Source organism: Eptesicus fuscus, chromosome 8, assembly GCF_027574615.1.
Source record: "Eptesicus fuscus isolate TK198812 chromosome 8, DD_ASM_mEF_20220401, whole genome shotgun sequence".
NCBI classification, from domain to species: Eukaryota; Metazoa; Chordata; class Mammalia; order Chiroptera; family Vespertilionidae; genus Eptesicus; species Eptesicus fuscus.
In genome coordinates this window covers 77,160,407-77,179,695 of record NC_072480.1, presented here as the reverse complement: position 1 = coordinate 77,179,695, position 19,289 = coordinate 77,160,407, and the positions used below count along the sequence as shown (strand labels likewise).

General features: G+C 46.3%; 1 protein-coding gene across 1 annotated transcript in view; it reads left to right on the top strand.

The window, feature by feature from the left end:
* The window catches only part of CSGALNACT1 (chondroitin sulfate N-acetylgalactosaminyltransferase 1), a 167,475-nt gene that overhangs the window by 78,829 nt on the left and 69,357 nt on the right, over nt 1–19,289 (top strand). Inside the window, exon 2 of the mRNA XM_028148744.2 lies at nt 4,198–5,127. Within this exon, the coding sequence (XP_028004545.1) occupies nt 4,494–5,127 (634 nt within the window). The 5' untranslated portion in view covers nt 4,198–4,493. The remainder of the gene's footprint in view (nt 1–4,197; nt 5,128–19,289) is intronic.

The following is a 19,289-nucleotide window of genomic DNA, read 5'->3' as shown; positions in this document are numbered from 1 at the left end:
CCGGGATACTTCCTGGCCCGGGCAGGATGTCAGGGCCGTCGGACGACTTCCACCTGGAGTCTGAGGAGCCCGCTCCCTTGCTGGACCCCTTGGCATAGGCCCACTTGGCTTTGAGACTCTCTGCCTTAAAGCTTCACAAAGTGCTGTGACCTCCTTAGGCAACCCCTGGCCTGGATTGTAAGAGTGGCAGCAACCCCATCGTGATTGGCTGTTCCCTTTAGCTCTCAATGAATCCGGGGTCTTGGACAGGGTGCGTCACAGGACCATCCTCAGGGATTTGGCCAGGGCAGGAAGTGGGAAAGCAATGAGTAAGGAAGGACATTTAAAAATGCGAGTGGCAAGGAACCTGATCAGCACAAAGGATTTTCTATTTTTAAAACAAACCAAAAAAAAAGGAACATGCATCTCTCTTCTCCCAAAGGTTCCTAAAATTGGTTATTGACAGGGGATCCTTCTTGCTCGCCATTCCTTCTCTGTCCCCAACCACCCCAAAGACAGAGCTATAATCTGGGTGCCTTTGTAAATTTTAAAAATAGTAGCACAATGCTGCTGTGGCTCCATAAAGCTGTCTTTTCACTGTCTTCTCTAACTTGGAACAGTGCTCGGTAATGGCATGGCGCTTTCCCTCTGCAAGTCTGTAAACACGTTAGAAATGTTAACTGTCCAATTCTCCCGACACCTCTGCGGAGAGAGAGGGAGAGGTTGCCCCGTGCCTTTGGGGCTGAGCTGTTCGTTTGGTCTGGTTGCATCTCATCGAGGTGTTCTTTCCTCGATGTGGTACAGCTGGTGAAGTACCATCTGCTCTTGAGAGGGACCTCCTGTGCTGCCACTTGAAGTTTCCGTAGAAGCGAGGATCAGCCGAAGGATAGGCTTCTTCTGACCTCAGCACACAGATACCCCCAGTCTCTATAGCTTGGCCAGTTGTTACTATTTTGATTGCTAGACACATGGAAAAACATTTTATCTGTTAAAGGATGCAGAACTTTGTTTCTGACATACAGTTTCTGCTCCTGACATGTAAAAAGAGAAATTTATTCCTGCCTCTTTGGTAGTAATTGATGCGGCTTTTTATTGTTCATTTAAAAAAGTCAGCCCTGGCTGGCTTGGCTCAGTGGATAAAGCGTTGACCTGCCGACTGAAAGATCGCAGGTTCAATTCCGGGCAAGGGCATATGCCTGGGTTGCCGGCTCGGTCCCCAGTGGGGGGCGTGAAGGAGGCAGCTGATCAATGATTCTCTCTCATCATTGATGTTTCTGTCTCTCTCTTCCTCTCTGAAATCAATGAAAATATATTTTAAAAATATTTAAAAAAACAACAGTCATTTCTTTCTAAATCTGTTTTTTCTCCTTTTGCATCCTGAAGAATGGAATCTATCTATATATATAAAAGGCTAAGTGTCTGACTGTCTGATCGGTCACTATGATGCGCACTGACCACCAGGGGGCAGACACTCAATGTAGGAGCTGCCGAACTGCAGTGACTTGGCAGTGGTGGTTTTTGGGTGACGCACCCTGAAACCAGAGAGGAGGGAGCCTGATTCCTCACAGGGCCACATGATCCCACCTTTGGCCATGGGTTATGTTGTTGCTGGGGCACTGTCGGCCCTGAATCTGGTTTACTGCGCACTTGCGTTTCCACACCATGTATGACAGAAACTTTGTAGAGTGTCCTCTCTACTCTGGGACCTCTCGGGGGATATCGGAGAGCCGGTTTTGGCCCAATTCCCGCAGGCCAGGCTGAGGGACCTTACCTGGTGGAGGGACCCTGCTCACTCCTCAGACGTGGGGGAGGGCCCACGGGAGGTTGGCTCCAGGGCATGTCTGGCCCTGTCTCATCCAGCCCCCACCCTCCGGCCACCTTCTAATTAATTTCTTTTCAATGTGCACGAGTCTGTGCACCGGGTCACTAGTATTAAATAACTTTTGAAAAGTATACTAGTGGATTTCAAAAGTCAGACTAGATGTTAAAAGAGCCTTATGGAACAGAACAAAATAATTATTGTGCAGTTTTAAGTTTCTTTAGTTTTAATGCATTGCTTCAGTTAACCAACATGATTTCAATTTATTATGCAAATGTGGTAATTATTCCATTTAAAAAATCTGTTGGAAAGATTGTGTTTCTGCCACACAATAAATTGTGTTGAGTATTTCATTTTTGTTTTTTTGATTTGCTTATTTTGTTTTTAATGACAACTCATTTAAAGTAAAAGTCTTTAAAGTGGCAGAATAATGTGATAACATGTCTTCACTAGTAATTTAATACTTGGATATAATGAGTTCATCTGAGAGATTTCATTAAAAACAGCAAGGTGCCTGAATACCAAAGCTGAGATGTTTTTAATCACAGAATTATAGTAATTATACGAATCCCAAGATTTTCATCAGATAGAAAAGGCTTCCAGGGCTAAAATACACTTTAAACTTAGCACTAATAACTGCATATTGTTCTCATTTATACAAAAGAAAATTCGCAGGCCAAGGGAAATGTTGGAGAGAGTATTATGTGTTGAATCTTTAAGGAAAATTAAGAAATAAACTATTTTGATAACATAATAATATCTGTAAGGGTCGCATCACCAGGGTTACAGAAGGGAGACTCTCATTTGTAGCCATGGTATATAGCAGATACATACTTGCAGTGAGCCTTTATTGTTTACTATATTATCAGCATAGAGAGAATGCTAGAAGGAACATCGCTCTCTTCTCCCAGAGGTCCTGAAGTTTCTAATTCACTGGAGGCCTTCTTCCAGTAAATGGGACAGACTGCCAGTAAATGAGATGATTATTGGCCCAAAACCTGGATTTCTGGGTTGGGTGAAAACTATGTAAAGAATAATTTACTTATTGCCTGGCCAATGTGGCTCAGTGGTTGAGCATTGACCTATGAACCAGGAGGTCACAGTTGGATTCCCTAACAGGACACATGCCCAGGTTGCCGGCTTGATCCCCAGTAGGGGGTGTGTGCAGGACGCAGCTGATCAATGATTCTCTCTCTTTATTGATGTTTCTATCTCTCGCTCCCTCTCCCTTCCTCTCTGAAATCAATAATATATATTTTTAAAAGAATAATTTATATTTTCTTTTGTGGCTTATTGAAAATGTCAAATTTTTATAAAAAGGGCAGGACATGGTACCTCCAGGGAGCTTGTTTTTAAGAGAAGTGACCAAAAAAGATGCATCTAGGAAGATCTTATAAAAATCTCTCTAAACAATAAATTTTATTTGATCTATTTTCCATTTGTCATTCTTTATTTTTTTCTGGATCAGATAGGTACTGGGGGAGAACGCAGAAGAAGCGGTGTTGTCGTGATGACCATGATGGGTGGAGGAAGAGGAAGGATGCCTGGGGAAATGGGAACGGCATGTCAGGCTGACTCACATGTTACAGGCATTTGGAGTTGAGGGGCAGAGCATGTAGCTAAATGGAAGGCCCTATGATCCGTCTGGATATTTCTGATGAGTGGCAGGACACAGAATTCCTCCTGGAGGCTGGAGTGGAGACATGCCTGGGATTTGAGTCCTGATAAGACAGTATATCTGGTCTCTATTGTTCTCCCAGCCCCATCCTTTTCTATGGTAAACTCACCATCTCCTGTCCACAGGCAGAATTGGAGAGTTCGCTGGAACAACTGTCCCCTGACTCCTTCCAAATATATTATCATCTACATTTATTATTTGCATATTTGAACCTCCAGTTGCTTCCCTATCTCATGATCATAAGCTTGAAGACCCTTTGAGCCAGCTTGGAGCCGTGCCCTGAATGAGTGCACCCAGGTGAGCCCATGCACCTTTTGTAGCCTGGGCAGACCTGGCCAGAGAAGTCCCTGCCTTCAATTTTAAATGTCATTAAAATTTGCTTTTTCCCTTTTAACCACCAAAATAATAGGTGCCACTGTGGAAAGTTTACAAGATACAGAAGAGTGTAGAGAAACAGAAAAATCACCATTAATACTTCCATCCAGAGAGATTTCAATTTTCACCGTATTTCCTTCCAATCTTTTTTTCTGTATCCTTTGTTGTAGTTGCTCTGCAAATGCATCTTTGCATTATGATTTCCAAACATCTAACAATATTTAATCAGCTGTCATAAGCATTTTCCTGTCCACCTCATAGGCGGTCTGTTGAACATTGATTGGCATCGTGAACATAAGAGTGTTATTATCTTGATTAAGTGTTTTGTCATTTGGTCTCTTCCTAGGTCCCCTGTTGTCACCTGCTGCACATTTGGAAGGCTAGGATGGGTCTGAGTGTGAAAATTTGGAGGTTTCAGCTAACTCGTTGCTTGTGCCTGGAAGACCATCCTGTAGAGGTAGAAAAAGTGCTCCACGGGATGCTGGACTTCGAGAGACAAGACGCGTTGTAGAAAGACATGGATGAAGGCAGCTCAGGGGGCCCCAGACGCCTGCTTCCCGTGGTCTAGTCCAGGGCAAGCCCTTCCGTGGGGCCCTGAGGTTCTGGGATGCCGCCAGTTCTGGACGCATGGCAGATTCCTGAATGACGATGGTTCGCCGGGGGCTGCTTGCGTGGATCTCTCGGGTGGTGGTTTTGCTTGTGCTTCTCTGCTGTGCCATCTCCGTCCTCTACATGTTGGCCTGCACTCCCAAAGGCAACGAGGAGCAGCTGGGGCTGCCCAGGGCCAACGGCCCCACAGGGAAGGAAGGGTACCAGGCCGCCCTGCAGGAGTGGGAGGAGCAGCACCGCAACTATATCAGCAGCCTCAAGAGGCAGATCGCGCAGCTCAAGGAGGAGCTGCAGGAGAGGAGCGAGCAGCTCCGGAATGCGCAGTATCACGCCAGCGACGCCGCGGGCCTGGGCCCTGAGCCGGGCGCTCCCGAGAAAACCCAGGCCGACCTGCTGGCCTTCCTGCACTCGCAGGTGGACAAGGCGGAGGTGCACGCTGGCGTCAAGCTGGCCACCGAGTACGCCGCAGTGCCTTTTGACAGTTTCACCCTGCAGAAGGTGTACCAGTTGGAGATGGGCCTGACCCGCCACCCTGAGGAGAAACCCGTGAGGAAAGACAAGCGGGATGAGTTGGTGGAAGCCATCGAATCAGCCTTGGAGACTCTCAACAGTCCTGCAGAGAACAGCCCAAACCAGCATCCTTACACGGCCTCGGATTTCATCGAAGGTTGGCATGTTTGTGGATTGGGGTAGAAAGTAGAAGAAGAGGTGTCTGGGCCCAGGCACCCAGGGGGGTCACAGCTGCGGGGGGGCTGGCAGCTGGCTCTGGGGATGGCTGGTGGAAAGTTTTATGTGAGCCACACCAGTGCTATATAGTATGGTTTTTATTTTTCAGAAACATCTGTTTCCACTTACTTTCTCATGGAAACCACAATCATTGAGTGGATAGATTCATTGTTCTTTGGCAGAAGAAAGTAGAACTTCTTGCTTTCATTAAAAAAAAAAAAGAAGAAGAAGAAGAAGAACAGAAATACGTAAAACAAAATGTAAACATAAAACTTGGAAACCCCAGAGGAATATGATAGACAGTTTTAATTGATCCCTTCTCACGGGCACTTCTCTCCTGGAGATGGGGCCTGGCTGTGAGGCCCATGAACAGAAGGGTGGTAACGTGTCATACAGCACTTACATTGGCCAGGCTCTGTTCCAGGGACTTTTTACTTATTAATTCACCTTTTCCTCATAATGAGCCCATTAGTGAATAAGGGAATAGGGGTTCAAATGAAGTAAATTACCTAAGGTTGCTGCTTAGTTGACAGAGCCAGGATTTGAATCTGGGAAGTCTTGTTGAGCCATGCCCTTAACCATCAGGTTATATTGTATAGATGGGCCCTAAGGAACACATGGAATATAGTGAGATGAATGAGTAAGCCTTTTCTTTTTTTTTTTTTTAATAGGCACAGAACAACCTAGTATTAATTTGTGGTTGATTGTGTCCAACTTCACAAGAAAGCAGCTTGTCTAGTTTCTTGGAAGACTCGTTAGTATCATCTTCCTTATCAATTTTCCTATTGTCAGTGTCTCAAAATCTATACTAATAAAAGGGTAATATTCTAATTAGACTGGACATCTTCCGGACATCCAGACAAAGCCACGGTGGCAGGGGCCGAGGCAGAGGTGGTTAGGGGCGATCAGGCCAGCAGGGGAGAGGTTAGGGGCGATCAGGCCAGCAGGGGAGGGCAGTTAGGGGGTGATCAGGCCGGCAGACAGAGGCGGTTGGGGGTGATCAGGCAGGGAGGCAGGGAGGCAGGCGAGTGGTTAGGAGCCAGCATTCCCGGATTGTGAGAGGGATGTCCAACTGCTGGTTTAGGCCCACAGGGATCGGGCCTAAACCGGCAGTCGGACATCCCCTGAGGGGTCCCGGATTGGAGAGGGTGCAGGCCAAGCTGAGGGACCCCTCCCCGTGCATGAATTTCGTGCACAGGGCCTCTAGTCAACTAATAATTTGGGAGAGGAAGTGCCTTCAAGGGCATCCATCTCTTTCCCCTGTTTCATGATAGAGTTCATTACAGCTCCCCAGACATGTCTCTGGGTCCACATTACTTCACGCCCTGCTTGGTTCTGAGCCACCATCTCTCAGCCTGCATGGCAAGGTGGACTCAATTCAGTTGTAGCAAAAACCCTCCCACTGTTATTTATGCCTGTTTTCTTTGGACATTTTCCTATCTTAGGATTTTTTTCAACTTTATATGTGAGCCATAAATTCATGCAATTTTGCCATAGTATCATTTTTCATACACCTAGAGCCAGGTAAAGAAATCTTTTACAAGACCAAGCTTTTGGTGTCAGGGATGGGTTTTTTTTAATTTTTTTTTATTCACTTATATATGGTGTTAAAAATGCCTAACACATTCGGCAGCAAGTATATGCTCACGGTGAACACTCAGAGTTAGAAATATCATGATGATGCAGCATCAGATTTTATAGTTTTAGAGTTTATGAAACATTTCCACATATATTATCTTACTAGCTGATCCCCAGGGAAATCATTAAATAGCCTTAAAAAATGAATCCTGGTTGCCACTGGAGTATATGCCACAGAAGCTGCCTACGTACAAAGCAGTTTCAAAAGAACTTGATTATACATCAGAGCCTATAATTTGGAATGTTTGCCCTTCCGATCTTTAATCTGCATTCATATTTGAAAATCTCCGTCTGCTTTTCTGATACAGCAGCTTAATACATAAGGACTCTTGTTCTTGATCGGCGGTGACGTAGGCCTGTGTCCCTGAGTTTATTTGCCCTGAGATATGGCTGACTCTCTCTCAGAGGCACTGTCATCATAGCTGCGCGATGCTGGTTTCACATGCAGCACACAGCCTGCGTTTCAAAGCAGATCAATCCGCATTTGGTGAAAGTCTAGTCAGCTGTTTTCATAGGATGAGAAAATTGGCACAGGCACTTTAAATATACGGGGGTGGGTAAAGGCAGGTCTGCAGTTGTGAGTATGTGAAACACAGAGTGTATTCTTGTATTACTATTTATTAATTTTATTGTTTTGTTTTCCATACGAACATCTGTAACCTACTTTAGCCCACCCCTGAATTGATACATGTTAGACTGTCATAAGAAGCAGTTTATTTCATTTTTCCACTCTTGTCACAGAAGATTGTGGAGGCCATCTTTTATGTTCTCAGCAAATGGGGCCTTGTGAAAGACCCCCGCTAGTCAGAGGAAGGTGCAGGGGGGTGGAGATAAGTTCAGCGTAGGAGTGCTTTTCAAATAGTGATGTTTTAGAACAAAGCGGGACTCCTGGGACCACAAGCGCTAACGGATGGCTCCATGGCGAGGCGGGTATAACTCATGATTCCCGCCTCAGAGAGGCAGTTGGACTGACTGATGTTTGAAGACCTTTCTAATCCTGAATCACGATTCTCTGATCTACACCTAGTCACGGAGAAAGGAGGGAATGGAAAGGGTCTGATACGAAACGAAGTCTGTTTTCTGCAACGAGTTAGAGCAAGTGATAGGACCTTATAAGGGTGAAGTATATCTTCAAGGTAACTTATTTGGGTTTCTAAACATAACCTTAGAGAAACTGAGTTTGTGTTTGGGGAATTGTTAGTAGTCCAAAAGTTGGAGCAATTTAGAAGTCCATGGGAACATTTTAGGTTACCAGCGGGATGTTCCAGACTCTCAGAGCTTTAAACCAGGCATCCTCAAACTACGGCCCGCGGGCCACATGCGGGTGTTTTTGCCATTTTGTTTTTTTACTTCAAAATAAGATATGTGTAGTGTGCATAGGAATTTGTTCATAGTTTTTTTTAAACTATAGTCCGGCCCTCCAACAGTCTGAGGGACAGTGAACTGGCCCCCTGTTTAAAAAGTCTGAGGACCCCTGCTTTAAACAAAGGCCACAGATTTGCTGACCCCTGAACTAGTACAATGAACATGGGGATTGTTTGTGTTTAAAGAAATAATAATAAAAGCCCCTGGAATGCTCCCAGATGATAATAGTCACATAAAACCTAAAGCTAGCTGTGAGGCAGGTGGCATGATGACATGAGCGTGGGAAACTGTGTGACTTTGACCAACACCCTTAAGCTCCCTGAGACTCGGTTTCCTCATCTGGACTTGGGTATCTTCCAAGGCACTACCCAGCCCCAGCCTTGTGCAAAATATAGAGCACTGCTTTAACTTCTTTTCTTCTTAGCTTTGCCAAGGTACCATCCCTGACAGGTGCTCTGCTGCCCACTCTGCTGGTTGATTAAGGATACCCCACCTACCCTGTGGGATCTTCCTCCATAAAAGGAGGAATTCAAATAGACGATTTATAGTCCTGTCTGACTGTGGCCACTTTCTACAATTCTGTGAAGCTTGCAGCAGGAGAAGACCTCCTTGATGACTGTCTAATTTATTATGTATACTAGAGGCCCGGTGCATTTGTGCACTGCAGCGGGGGGGAGGGAGGGGAGGATGTCCCCTTCAGCCCTGCCTGAGCCCTGTGGGGAGCGGGCCTAAGCCAGCAGTTGGACATCCCCCGAGGGGTCCTTAGCACTGCCTCAGAGGCGGGAGAGGCTCCTGCCACCGCTGCTGCACTCACCAGCTGTGAGCCTGGTTTCTGGGCTGAGCGGCACTCCCCCTGTGGGAGTGCACTGATCACCAGGGGGCAGCTCCTGTGTTGAGTGTCTGCCCCCTGGTGGTCAGTGTGCATCATAGTGACCGGTTGTTCCTCCATCCGGTCGATTTGCATATTAGCCTTTTATTATATAAGATTGCTTTAATTCTTATGGATCTCTAAAACACATAGGGAACAACATTTGCCTCCTTTTCCCTTTCCCCAGATGTTTCATTGGCACTCATTTTTATGTTGGATTTTCGCATTAATTTTTTTTGCAACCATCTGGGAAGCGAAGTTAATGCAGAAAAACGTGATCAGGTCCTGTGCCCTAGGAGCCTGACTGTTTATCTCCTCCAGTCAACAGAAACTCCTTCTCTATGCTTGTGGTTTAGTTATTTCTTCAGTGTGGGATACACAGACTCCGCGTGGCACAGCTTTTGGCTTTCATTTTATGTTTTAAACATACATTTGATGTCATTCCATAAAACAGTTTAGCTTTCTACATTATTCCTCTTTTATAATCCAAACAGCTGGTAATGTGAATCCTGTGTGAGGCATTTGTAACGTCTGTCTCCACGGGGTTGCTCTTCTGTCACCAGCCTCTGCAGCTCACCCTCCTGCAGTTTTTTCAGGGTTAGTGGTGGCAAGAAAGGGTCAGACCCTAGAGGACTTGATTTGGGGGCGAGATGGAGCCAAGCCACGATCCACAAGAAGCCGAAGGTTTTGAGGGCACCCTATGATGTATTGTAAACCAAGGGGATAGAGAAATAGCTGTAAAACCTTAGTAGCTGTCTGCACAGTAATCCCGACCTCCTGTGCTCTACAGCCAGGCCTTTGTGCTTCCTGGGGAGCGAAGGCAAAGCGTGAAGATACTGAGTCTTCGACTCCCATTGTTTGAGTCTCATCATAACCTCGAAGGGACACCCTGTGACCACTTGGCTACATTTTTTTTAGACAAGTCAAATCCACTTCTAGGTCCTGGATGCTTGGAGAACAAGGTACCTGGACTGTGTGGACAGGGAATAGGTCCTTTCCTCAGTGTGCCTTCTGTGATACGCTTCTTCGTCAGCAACTTTGTGCCTTGCGGTAGAAATGGTTGGGCAGACATTGCATGTAAGCCAGACATTCAGGTGTGTTTCTGGGCCTCTGGGGATCTCGGTGCAGAAATACAGGAGAGCAGGATTCTGCACGGTGGGTGGGCCTAGCCTGCGAGTGGAAGAGAACATGGTGCGGGAAGGCCAGCTGACAGGCAGGACGGCAAGGGGACTTCAGGTCCCGAGTTGGGCCTCAGTTCTCAGCCAGCGTCTCCACGGAAGTGAGGCTGTTAGAACTCAGCACGCCCTTCTGAGCACCCTCACGTCACTGTGCACTGGACCCACCACGTCGGTTTACTGCTAAGTTTTGAGCAGGCCGGCCTGCTACTAGATTCCTCTGTCACTTCTCCCTGCCCCTCTATTCCACCTCACCCTGCCTGTCCCCTCTCTTCTGCTTCCTCCCACAAATCTCATTTGTTTCTAATGCTTTGAGCTCCTTTAAGGAGAGAGAAATGCTTGTTATTCCGAAACCAGAGATAAGAGGCTTACATGCAAATAAATGGTTTAATGCTACGCTTTGTCCAGTGAATTCATCCTGTGGTGATGGTAAGGGAGACAGTTTCCCAGCCTTGGGTTTCTGCCGGTGGGCAGGATGCCAGCCCTCCCATCAGTGAGCAGAAGAAATTCTCCACAATTTTCGGACAAGGGACCCTACCTTTTCATTTTGCACTGAGTCCTGCTATCTAGGTCCTACCTCCCAGGTTGAGAGGACAGGAGGGGGAGGGAGAGGAAGAGGAGATAGAATTAGAAGGTTCACGTGTGGTGCTGATGCCTGTGTTGAGCATCAGTTCTGCCGACCTTCCCTGGGCTGGGATGAATGGAGCCTGTATTTGATGTACATCCTGTGTGTGCGGAGTGTTTTGTTACAAAACTGCAGGAGCCGGCAGGTCAGACTTAGTTTTATGATGATTTTGTGGTTAGTACTTTTATTGTACTCATTCAACGCTGTTTTGTTCCCAGGAGAGTTTTTTTTTTTTTTTTAAATTGAGGACTCACTGTTCTGCATGCCTTTGGGTTCTGTTAAGAATGTGCTGCAAGAGGGCGCTTCTGCTGCTCCGGGTTGTCCAAGACGGAGGAGCTTGGCTTTAGCAGGAGAGGGGAGCAAAGGCTCGATGGAGAGAGCCTGAACTGGGGCTCACACACACTGAATTGGGGCCCACAAATAGCAGTGGGAGGGGTGGGGGAAGACAGGCAGGCAAGGCCACCTTCGCAGGAACAGTGCTGCCCTGATGGCGTGGCTGGGGCTGCTCACCTTCAGCCTGTTCAGCCATGTGGGTAGGAAGTGGTGCTTACAGAAAGGATCCGTAGTTTTTAACCAGACCCCTCGTTTGTCCTCTGCTGGGATCCCAGGTGAGGCCCTGCACCAAGGCCTAATCAACATGCTGGATGGGGCATCTGCTGTGTGTGCAGAACCTCCCCAGCTGGTTGGGGGCCGGGAAAGGAGGGTAAAGCCAGGCCTCACCCCTGAAGGACCGGATTACCTTCACAGGGAGACAGAACGCTGAGTGACTGAGGGTTCAGTTGGGGGAACTGACTCTTGGTGCCTGGGCTTCGGAATTGGTGGCTGGATGCAAGCAGGTGGTCAGAGAAGACGTTGGGGGAGGTGGGACCTGAGCCAGTCTCAAAGGAAGGGAAGGGGTTTCTGGAGAGGGAGTGAGGTGGGGAACAGGTTGGCAGCAGGGGCGGGGTACCAGAAAGCCAGCTGACTCAAGAATAGGGTGGTTGCGAGTGTCTCCTCCCCCCCGCCCGCCCCCCACGTCCCACGTGGTTCAGGGTTCAGGTTCAGGGTTTGGGCTCTGGAGGAGGCCGCACACAAATGAAAGAGACTAGAAAATTTAATTTGGGAATATTGGGGTTCAGGCGGGAGCCCAGCTCAAGAGGAAGGACTCCACCCCACTCTGGCCTTGTGATCCCTTTTATTCAGATTGTGGGATACACCCATAGCCCTTAGGCAGGCAATTCCAATGATAGCCCATCAGCAAGGATTTACATAAGACTAAAAGGTGGAAGTTGCTTCCGTTCCCTTTGTCTCAACTGGACAGTGGGTGGGTGGCTCTGACCTTTCAGAGCCTTCAAGGTTAACCAGCCTTCCGGGTTCCTTGTCCACACCTCTCTGCTAGTGAGGACAATGGGCGGCTTCCCACAGGTGGTGGTGTGGGGTTAGGGCAGAGACCACCTTAGTCAGCCAGCAGGACCCAAGAGTCACTAGGAATGGAGCTCACACGGAACCTCAGCTGGACAGGAGCTCAGCTCACAGGGATTGTCTGCATCTGGAGGTAGCAGGTCCTTTCTCCTCCGAAGGCAGTGAGCTCAGCTCTTGAGTCCCAAAGAGCCCCCCTCCCCTCTCACTGGCTGTGGTGCACAGGCACTCAAACAATTGCAGCATCTTGGAGGCCCCCACTGATCAGAGACGGGGGCGGGGTTGTTTTTCTCGCTGACCTCCTGTCTGCACCGGGCACTGTTTCTGACGTTGCACAAACACCAAGTTTACTGACTCCCCCTTCCACGAGTGAGGTAGACACTCTCATTATCTTCCTTTTGCCAGTGTGGGATCCGAAATGCAAAGAGGTTAACATCCTCAGGGTCACTCAGCGGGAGAGCGACAGGGCCAGGATGCTAGAACTTCAGATCTCAGCTCCTCACTGTGTGGCCTCCCCGCCATCCCCCCTACCCCCCCTCCGCCCTCAGGGTCTCTGACCCAACGCACATGCTGCTCCAGTCCCGGATGACGTGGAAAACCCTTTTAAAAACACATTCAGATGTGTAAACACCTTTGGGAGAAGACCTACCCTGGTGAGTTGTATACATTTTCTTGGGAAGAGGTTTGATAGGAAGAGAAGGAAAAACACAGGATCCTGGGGGAGACCAGCAGAAAGAGACACAGGAAGAAGCCGCAGAAGACAAGTGGTGGTTCCCTTCACTGAGGGAAGGGGTGCGGGTCCAGGAGCCTTTACCACGGAAAGCTTTAAACTGCTCAGACGAGTGTCTTCTCGCCATATTGGATGGGAAGGGGCAGGGAGTTGAAAGAGTCAGGAGAGAATATTGAATTCAAACCCGCTAGTTGAGACCCCCGAGGGAGCTGGTTGGTGAGCTTGTCTGTTCCTTAAGAGAGGAAACAAGGTTTACATTTCTGCTGTGTTCTCCCAAATAGACCACTTTCCTAGATGGGGATTTTATATAAATCCACGGTGTAGGCAATCCTGGAGGGCTTCCACCATCTGATCCCAACTTATCTTCTCAGCTGCATTTCCTCCTGCTCCTCCCTGCTCTCCCCCTGCTGCCACTGAAGGCTTACTCTTTTTTGTGTGCCCTGACAGTCCTGCTTCCCTGTGCAGTTCCTTCGCTGGAAAAGCTAGGGTTCCCTACCTCCCCGGTGCTGGGCCTTCTGTAAGATCTCCCTCTCATTCTTCCTCCCGCAGGAAGTTCTCTCTCATTCTTCTTAAAGTAGTATATTGTGCACGAGGGCACTTCTCACTCCCCATCTAGGTTTACGGCTCTTCGGCTCTTCATTTACCTTCAGTCAGCCTTGACGATTACTACTTCCAGATTACTACTTCCAGCCGTAGTAATCTAGTAATCGGCACACAGTAGGTACCGTATGTTCCGGCGTATAAGACGACCTTTTAACCCAGGAAAATCTTCTCAAAAGTCGGGGGTCTTATACGCCGGAAAATACGGTATTTACAATTTAGAATTAAAGTGAGTGATTGCCAAATGATGGGTGGGTTACTGTATTTTCCGGCATATAAAACCCCCGACTTTTGAGAAGATTTTCCTGGGTTAAAAGGTCGTCTTATACGCCGGAAAATACGATATTTTAATTCATTAACTGCACAGTTTTCATAGCAGTCTTTCCTATTTGGGGTCATCTCATCTCTGACTAATTCTCAAGTCCTAAACAGACACCATGTCACTGGGTCTTGGGGTGTTCTCGTGTCCCACTCCCAGTAATAAGGCTTTTTTACTCCTCCTTTCCCCCAGCCCCAATGAGTTTTCACCAGTCCCCTGAGGGTGACAATGTTTGTTGCCCTTTCCCCCCACCTATGGGGGGAAAGAGTAGAGAAAGGTTTTTGTTCCCAAGGGGGAGAGAGTAGAGAAAGGCTTGGTAGGAGTCTTGCCTCCTCCCACATGGCTGCTGTTCCCCTCGCCGGGGCTGACACTGCATGGGCACTGTAATTTCTCTGCAGGTACCCGGCGAGGTTCCTGGAGAAAGAGCCTGCAACAGAGTCCGGATTTCTCTACTGTTTGGAGCCCCAGGGGCTTCCTGTCCTGCCAGCCGGCACTTGGCCTTCATCATTTGGTTTATCTCTCCTTACCAGTGTCCAGCGCCTCTGTCCCAGTGGGCAAGTGCTCCTGCCTCTTCTCTCCCTGCAGGTTCCTGGTGTTCGCAGATTTAGGGGCAGCTGCTTGTTCTGTGACCCCAGCTCTCCATTAAGTTCAAAAAAGTCTTGCATTTGAAAATAATCTGGCTCCTCTCTGTTGTAAGAGATGTGTCTTCAAGCTCATTATATCCCGGAGTGGAAGTGGAAGTGTGCAACCACTTTTTAAAGTAATAATTTGAAACTTATTGATCACTTTGTCGACTTCCATTTCTCTACAAATCAATAATCTCTTCTCACAATCTAGTTTCAAGCATCACGCGCAATCCAGCAGTTTAAAAAAACTCGCTGGCACTGATTTTACTCGTGAATGGGAATGCTGTGGCAACATCCTAAGTCTGGAAGTCCATTATTAGAGTTACTTTGAATGAAACCCCAAACCCGATGACCTCTTTTCTGTAGCCATGAATCAAAGAAATGACATTGTTGCCTAAAACCCTACCTTGTAACCCTATCTCTACTGTTTGTTTGAGCTTTAATGTTGAAGTGTTGGGCACTTGGATTTATTCTCTCAAATGCCATATTACCCTACAAGTAAAATTATTCTCATGTGACAATTTATAATTTACAAGCAAACTCCTGCAAACACAGGGTGTTGAGCCATCTCCTTCCTCGTTGCCAGAATTTGAGGCTATTATTTTCCATCCCTTTCTTCTTTTCACTTTGGTCTACGGAGAATCCCCATTCCCCTCACGCCAGTGTTGATGCAAGTCCTACCATAGCTAGATTAGGGGAATGAAAAGGATAGGAGGAGGGAAGGGAAAAGGCAGTATCTTGTCCCCACCTCAGATATCCACCTTCCCTGTATTTCACCTCCCCCAGCAGGCCTGGAGACACACTGGTGGCTGAAGTGTCAACACCTGCCCATCTCTGTACCCCTACCCTACAGAAACCCTTGGTTAGGAAATAAAGCCAAGACTTACAAACCCAGGGGGCTGTGCACTCCCTTACAATCCTGCTGTGCTCCTTCCTCTGGGGCCCTGTCCCCGGCAGTCACCCCTGCTTTCTTCCTCCCCTGCGCACCCATCCCTCTAGTCCGGAGCCTGTGTCCTGAGGAGCCATTGACTTACAGTTCTCTAGTCCCTAGTCTGCCACCTGTCTTGTGGGGGAGGGGCTGTCCCTTTCTAACCTTTGAAGTGATAACTGAATGGATTTCACAGGAGGCTTGGGTTGATGTAGAGAGGACAATAAATGCCGTACCGCAGGCACAAAGTGGGCTTAAGGAGTTTCTGTGGGCTGGGCTGGATGTCCCCACACAGATCGCATTGTTTCTGTGTCTTCTGAGTGACTTACAGATGAACGTTTAGACATAACCCATTTGTAAATAGATGATGACCCACCCTCATTTTCTTTTCATTGTAAATGTCTCTGTAGAGCAGACAGCCTTTCTCTGATTTACGCAGGGAAGGGAGCAGATGGATGGCAGCGCTGAGATTATCTTGACTGTAAGCAATAGACAGGGCCTGTGAGGCATCTTTCCTCTCTCTCCACCTGTTTCCACAGAGGCTGCTGATCAGAAGTCTCCATCCACAGAGCGATACGGGCTTGTTCTTCAGAGGGAAAGGTCTGCTGAGCCTTTTGGCCAGATGACTTGATGCTCGTTATAGGACCTCCAGGAGCTGAGGTGGGAGGGGGATAAACATCAACAAGAGTGACTCCATCATGGAAATGCTTACCTGAATCCTACCTGGCTCTCCTGTCCCCAGCCCCTGGGTGTTACTGTGAGCTGGTAGGAGGGGGGCGGTGGGTGGGGAATAGACCCTTCCAACCTTGCAGAGTTCTCTTTGGTATGTGAGATATGATTCTGAGAGGTGACTTCATCTGGAGGGTTTTGTAGGGGGAATACGGATGGCAAAGAACAGAGCCAAGAGGAAATTAAATTGCAGGAGGAGGTAATTAGGTTAAGCACTACTTGAAACTTCATAGCTTGTTAAATGTAGGAATAGATGGGGTAATGGGAGACAGTGAGACTTATGGTTTGAGATTTTTAAAGACTTGAATATTAAGTGGTCTATTCATTCATTGGACAAGCCCTATGTAACAGGCATTGTCAGAGCTGGGAATGGACAAAGTTATACACAGTCCCTGCCCCTCACAAGCCCCACAGCCCAGTGGGAGGGACGCTCATGTACACAGGCAATGAAAGCACAGAGTCATACCTTAAACAAGTGGCACAGGGGAGAAAGAATTAGCCATAAGTTTGCATGGTCAGAAATGATCTAAGGGTTTATAGTTCATCCTGTAGGGCAAGATGTTAAACATGGAGTTTGTATGTGACCCAACAACTCTACTCAAGAGAAATGAGGACATATATTCACACAAAAACTTGTACACAAATGTGTATAGTAGCATTGTTCATAATAGCCCAATGGTGGCAACATCCCAAAAGTTCATCAATGGATGGATTAATAAAATGTGACATATCCATACAACAGAAAACTATTTGCCATAGAAAGAAATGATGTACATCCCAACGCAGATGTTTCTTGAAAACATTATGTTGAAAGAAAGAATCCAGATATAAAAGATGACATATTGTATGACTCCATTTATATGAAATGCCCAGAACAGGCAAATCTATAGAGATAGAAAGTAGATTATTGGTTGCCTGGGACTCCTCCAGGCGGGTGGATGGGGCTGAAGAGTGACTGCTAATAGGTACAGGGATTCTTTTTTAGGGAGATAAATGGTCTAAAATTAGATTGTGGTTGCACAGCTATGTGGATATAGTAAAAAAAAAATGACTTTGTATACTTTAAATGGTAAATTGTTTGGTTTGTGGATTCTATCTCAATAGAGCCACTTATAAATACATAAAAATAAATATGACACAATCTCTGTCCTAAAAAAAAAAAAAAAAGAGTAAATGCTGGGAGACTAATGAAAAGACTTTAAAAGTAGGTGATGAAGACTCCTGAATTGAGGCTGGCAGTGGGGTAGGAGGAGAGGAGGAATGCTAAATTTGTTCAGGAGATGGCAATTCTTTAGATCTAACCGTAGACTCCTAGGGTTTTCCATAGACATTTCTCAAGAGTGTTTAATGAATACACTACTATGAACATATTTATTTATATCATGTCTTTTTCCAAAAAGAATTTAAGGCTTTATGGTATTTATTGATGTCAAATCTCCTCTCACTTATGTAAGTGCTAAATCATATCCTTCTTATAATATATGATATAGGCAGACACTGAGCAGGGGGCTGGGGCAGAGGCTGAACGAAGGAAGAGCTCAATCTTGTTTTTACTCTAAGATTAATTCAACAGACAGAAATAGGAAACATCTCTGTTTATATGTTTCTGACCATGGAGTCAACTGATCGCCTTAAAAATGAACTTCCAATTTGGAACTAATTTTCCAAACATGCTATCATTAGTTTGAAGCTAAACATTCAGGCGTAATAACTGAAAGCATTTATGCCTCGCTGGGCGGGTAGCTGTCAGAGCAGGGGTGGGGAGGAGACAGAAGCTGGGCTGGCAGATAGAACAGCTACAGAGACCAAAACACAGCTGGGCCTGCAGCTGCTGTTGAAGTGGAATATGCCATTAGCATGAAAGCCTTGAGGACAAAACCAAGTGAGACGAGGGGCATCGGGCCCAACACAGGCAAGGCTTGGCTGGCCCCAGTTGGCAGGGTGGCCCAGACAGATGGCACAGAGTTCAAGGGGTTGGACAGGGATAGAGGTTTGGAGTTCAACTAGACACCAAGAAACAAGCAAGAGATGAGATCTGAAACCGGAGGTCAGGAGTAGTGTGCTGGAATCTGAAGAGGCCAGTGAATTTACTACCCAAACATTTATTGCTTGTTTACTGGATGTCAGGCATAGCTCACGGGTATGTTGGTTAATCTCAGGATGAGGGCTGTGTGCTTCTCTGAAAAGGAGCCTTCATGACTCTCATGCACTTAATATTTTGTTACTTAAGTCCTATGAATTTCTAGACATTTTCCAAAGGATTCTCAGAAGTTGCCAATGTTCCTATAAGGCTGTAGTTTATAAACGTGATTCATTTTCAAGTTCACGGCTGAACCTCTTTGAGTTATGAATATGTTTATGGTCAACAAGTAACTAGATTTTATTAATAGTTCAGAGTGTACTTTGGCCTTTTCTCCATGTTTAATGAAATTGTTAATCTCTGTAACCTCTACCCACATACTAAAGTTGCACTGGAGTTCATGAAAAATAGCAGACTATAGCCTCTTATAAAGTGTGTGGATGAAAAAGTATGTCTTAGTACCCTTCAATTAGGTACCAAAGTTATTCAGAATCAGTCATGTCCTTTGCAGCTCTCAACAGGAGGCACACGTGAAAAACTAAGGGTGAAATCTAAAAAGACCTCTATTTGGTTAAAGATACACATGAGCATGATACAAGTTCTGATTTTAACTTAAATCCAGACAAACATCATGAAAGACAAATGGGCAAAAGATATGAACAGATCACAAAAGAAGAGACACGAGTATCTGATATACATATGAAAAAGTGAGAAATAGATCAAAGTTAAAATGAAAGTAGAATAGTAAACTGCCATCATTTAAAAAATGACAATACATAACATTGGTGAGGGTGAGGTGAAATGAACATGTATACTGAGTAATGAGATATAAATTAGTTCAACTATTGTGTAAGGTAATTTGTATCAAGAGCCTTTAAAATGTTTATACCTTTCCCCAGTATTTTCATCTCTGAAAGTTTATTCTCAGAAATGCATATGAATATTTATATCAAGAACATTTATTAGGGGTATTTATAATCTAGATATACATAAGCCTAAGTGACCGTCCGACCATTCAACCA